The sequence below is a fragment of the Micromys minutus genome (genome assembly GCF_963924665.1).
Source record: "Micromys minutus genome assembly, chromosome: 29".
Lineage (NCBI taxonomy): Eukaryota > Metazoa > Chordata > Mammalia > Rodentia > Muridae > Micromys > Micromys minutus.
In genome coordinates, this window is record NC_137964.1 from 2,509,181 (window position 1) to 2,512,988 (window position 3,808).

At 50.7% G+C, this 3,808-nt stretch overlaps 1 protein-coding gene across 1 annotated transcript; it reads right to left on the reverse strand.

The window, feature by feature from the left end:
* Nucleotides 1-1,213: 1,213 nt before the first annotated feature.
* LOC308439260 (olfactory receptor 10AC1-like) lies at nucleotides 1,214-2,161 on the reverse strand (the record flags this gene model as incomplete). Its single annotated transcript, XM_080941002.1, has 1 exon — nucleotides 1,214-2,161. The coding sequence occupies one exon, from the start codon at nucleotides 2,159-2,161 to the stop codon at nucleotides 1,214-1,216; it is 948 nt and encodes a 315-aa protein (XP_080797128.1).
* Between the last annotated feature and the right edge of the window lie 1,647 nt (nucleotides 2,162-3,808).

Sequence of the window (3,808 nt, forward strand, 5' to 3'; positions counted from 1 at the left end):
TCAGATTATATTATAGGATGAGTTATCTCTATCTTTGCATGCGTCCAGAGGATTGAACTCAAGTTGTGAGGCTTGCTCAGTAAATCCCTTTACCCACTGAGCCCTCTCATTGGCCCACATTTGTGGACACCCATTTCTACTTTTCATAGTGCACAGGATGCTTCCGTGAGCTTTCCGTGCATCTAATAAGAGCTGCTATTTGGTAGGACTTAGAGCATGAAGGCAGGAGTAGGTTTGCCCCTGGGTGGCCTTTGGTGGGCTCCAATGACATTTTCAAGATTGAATTTTACTAATTTTCTTTCTTTCACTCCCTCCCTCCTTCCTTCTCTTTCTCTTTTCTTTCTCTATTTTTTTTTTTAAAGACAGGGTTTTACTATATAGCCCTGGCTGGAGTTTACTATGTGACCAGGCTGGCCTCAAATTTAGCATCTACCTGTTTCTGCCTCCCCAGTGTTGGTATTGAAGGTGTGGCCCTGCACACCTGGCCCTTTCTGGTTCTGTTTTATTTTCTTCAAGACAGGGCTTCTCTGTGTGGCTTTGGCTGTTCTAGAATTCTCTCTGTAGATCAGACTCGCTTTGAACTTACAGAGATCCACCTGTCTCCACCTTTCCAGTGCTGGGATTAAAGGCATGAGTAACCACAGCCTGGCCCTTTGTGTAATTTTAAAATGGGGATTCATGTACTCCACGCTGGCCTCCAGCAAGCTCCGTAGCTGTGAAGAGGACCTTGGACCTTTGCCTCCACTTCCCATGATCTCTGATTACAGGTACAAGCCACTCCCCACCCCCACCAACTATTTGGAGTTTCTTTTGTCTTGTTTTAAGACAGTATCTCCCTGTACAAGCCCAGGCTGGCCCTGGATTTTCAGCCCTCCTGCCTCTGCCTGCTGAGGGCTAGAGTTACAGGTATGAGCTTCATACTTGGTTCCCAATACCATTTTTTGGTCGTCACATCTTGGCCAGCAGATGCCACCAGCACTCAGTGAATGCAGACCTGAAGTGTTGCTGAACATCACACTTTACAGGATGTTTCCCCACGGCAAAGAGCTATGTCATTCTAAATGGAAGCGGGAACACTGCTAACCTGCTAACGGAGGACTTTGGATTCCATCAAGCTTCTCTTTGGAAGCTTTCAGTAGGCAGGTGATGTGGATGATTTCTCTAGAGTGGCTCTCTTTCCATCAGTGGCCCCAGTACCACCTGGCATCCATTGCTAGACAAGTTCAGCTTGCTGGCCCACCCCCATTGTCCTCTGGCCGACCACACGCTGGAGAGCACCCTGCATGTCCCGGTTGCGCAGTGTGTAGATGGCTGGGTAGAGCAATGGTGTAAGGTTTATGTAGATGAGCGACACCAACTTATCTTCCTCCAGGGAGCGGCTGCTCAGGGGTCTGGCATACATGGCTGTGGCACAGCCATAGTGGAGCACAGCCACAGTGAGATGGGATGCCACTGTGTTGAAGGCCTTGCGGCGGCCAGCGCTGTCCCCCACACTCAGGATGACCACCAGTACCCTGGTGTAGGACAGCAAGATAAGAATTAGAGGCAGCACCAGCAGAAGCATGCAGGCGGCCAGTAACACGTGTTCCTGAAGCTCCCGGTTCCCACAGGCCAGCACCAGCACAGCTGGGAGGTCACAGAAAACATGATTGACAAGACCACCACGGCAGAAAGGCAGCTGGAATATAGCAGTGGTAAGGCCTAAGGCTAGGATTGAGCCACCCAAACAGCAGCAAGCCAGCAGGGCCCAGCAGAGCCCCGAGGTCATGAGCTGAGGGTAGTAGAGAGGGCGGCAGATAGCCAGATAACGATCCAAGGCCATGGCCGCCAGCAGCAGGCACTCAGAGCCACCCAGAGCCACGAATAGACCCATCTGGGCAGCACAGGTGGAGGGTGCCACTGCCTGGCCACCAGGAGGCAGGAGGAAGCCAGCCAGCATTCGTGGAGTGAGTACCAGGGTGTAGGCCACCTCTACTGCAGACAGCGAGCCCAGGAAGAAGTACATGGGTGTGTGCAGGGTGGGTTCAGCCAGGGCCAGGCCCAGAATGAGCAGGTTCCCAGCCAGAGTGGCCAAGTAGAGTGGTAAGAGGAGAGAGAACAGCAGCACTCGGAGGCCCTGGGGCCACCCCGAGAAGCCTAGGATAACAAACTCCTGTGGCATTGTCCAGTTGGGCTCAGACCAGTGGCTCAAGGAGGGGCCTGGTGGGGGACAAGCCAGAGAAAAACATCATGGCAGATACCTTTCTCCCAATTCCCAGGTGCCCCTTCCTTCTCCTGGACCCAGAATGCCCTGTCAGGTCTCTATAGCCCACGCTATGGTTGTTTGATTTATTACTAATTTTTATTATGTATATTTATGTGTTCATATGACTTGTGGGGGTCAGAAGAGGGCACTGGAACCCCCGGAGGTAAAGTTACAGGTGGTTGTGAGCTGCCAACAGAACTTGAGTCCACCTGATAATAGCCAAAGGTCTTTATGGGCAATGCCCTGTGTTTACGAACTGAGTCACAGTGACAGGTAAGCCTGTGTCAGGACGGAGCTTGCCCCTTCACTCCACACTCTTGTGTTCAAAGGCGCCCTGAGTGGTTCCACTCACATGCCAAATTCCCTCTGGTCCTACTTGGACTTGACTTACGGTTTCCCTTTCTTCTGGACACAGAGATGACCAGAACTGGAAATAAGTAATCCTGGATCAATTCTCTCTCCTGCACCTACAAGTATAATGAGGAAGGGCTGGAGGGATGGCTCAGCGGTTAAAAGCACTGGCTGCTCTTCCAGAGGCCCTGAGTTCAATTCCCAGCAACCACATGGTGGCTCACAACCATCTGGAATGGGATCCAACGCCCTCTTCTGGCACACAGGTGTATGTGTAGATAGAACAGTCATATACATAAAGTAAGTAAGTTAATACACCTTTTAAAAAAGTGTAATGAAGGAGCATGCCCTGCTGCCGGAATTTCATACCACACTTCCTTTGCTTCTTGTGACCTTCGTTTCTCTCTCCTGATAGTCACAGCTCACTCTCATGGGTCCCCTCACTCCCAATACAATTCTTTACAACATCACAATTTAAAGTTGGTGTATATGTATTTGTATGTATGCATACATGCATACAAGTCTGTGTGTGCATGGGTGTGTGGAGAACACATGTCTACAAAAGGTGGCTTCCTCAGTCCTTCTTCAACTAGTTTTAAGACAGGATCCTTCACTGAATCTGGGGCTTGGAAATTCTGCTAAACTACCTGGCCAATAAACCCAGGGAACCTTCCTTTCTGGGCCTTATGGGCGTGTAGCACCATGCCTGATTTTTTAATGTGGGTTCTGGGGCTTGAACTCAGGTCTTCATGCTTGCAACAAGCACTGAGATATTTCTAGATTTATTTTTTTCTTGAGGTAAGGTATGTAGCTCAGGTAGGCTTCAGACTCATGACCCTCCTGCCTCAACCTTCCAAGTGCTAGGTTTATAGGTGTGCACCACCACCCCTGATTGTCCTTCTAATGATATCATAGCACCAACTACAGTGAGTTTTTATCAAGACTAGTACAGAATCAACATCTAGAATTCCCAGTGAAGGGCTGGGAGCACGGGTCTGTGATTGAAAACCTGCCTAGAATCCCCCAGTGAGGGGCTGGGGTGTGGCTCAGTGGTAGAGCCCCTGCCTAGAATCCCCCAGTGAGGGGCTGGGGTGTGGCTCAGTGGTAGAGCCCCTGCCTAGGATCCCCCAGCGAGGGGCTGGGGCGTGGCTCAGTGGTAGAGCCCCTGCCTAGAATCCCCCAGTGAGGGGCTGGGGTGTGGCTCAGTGGTAG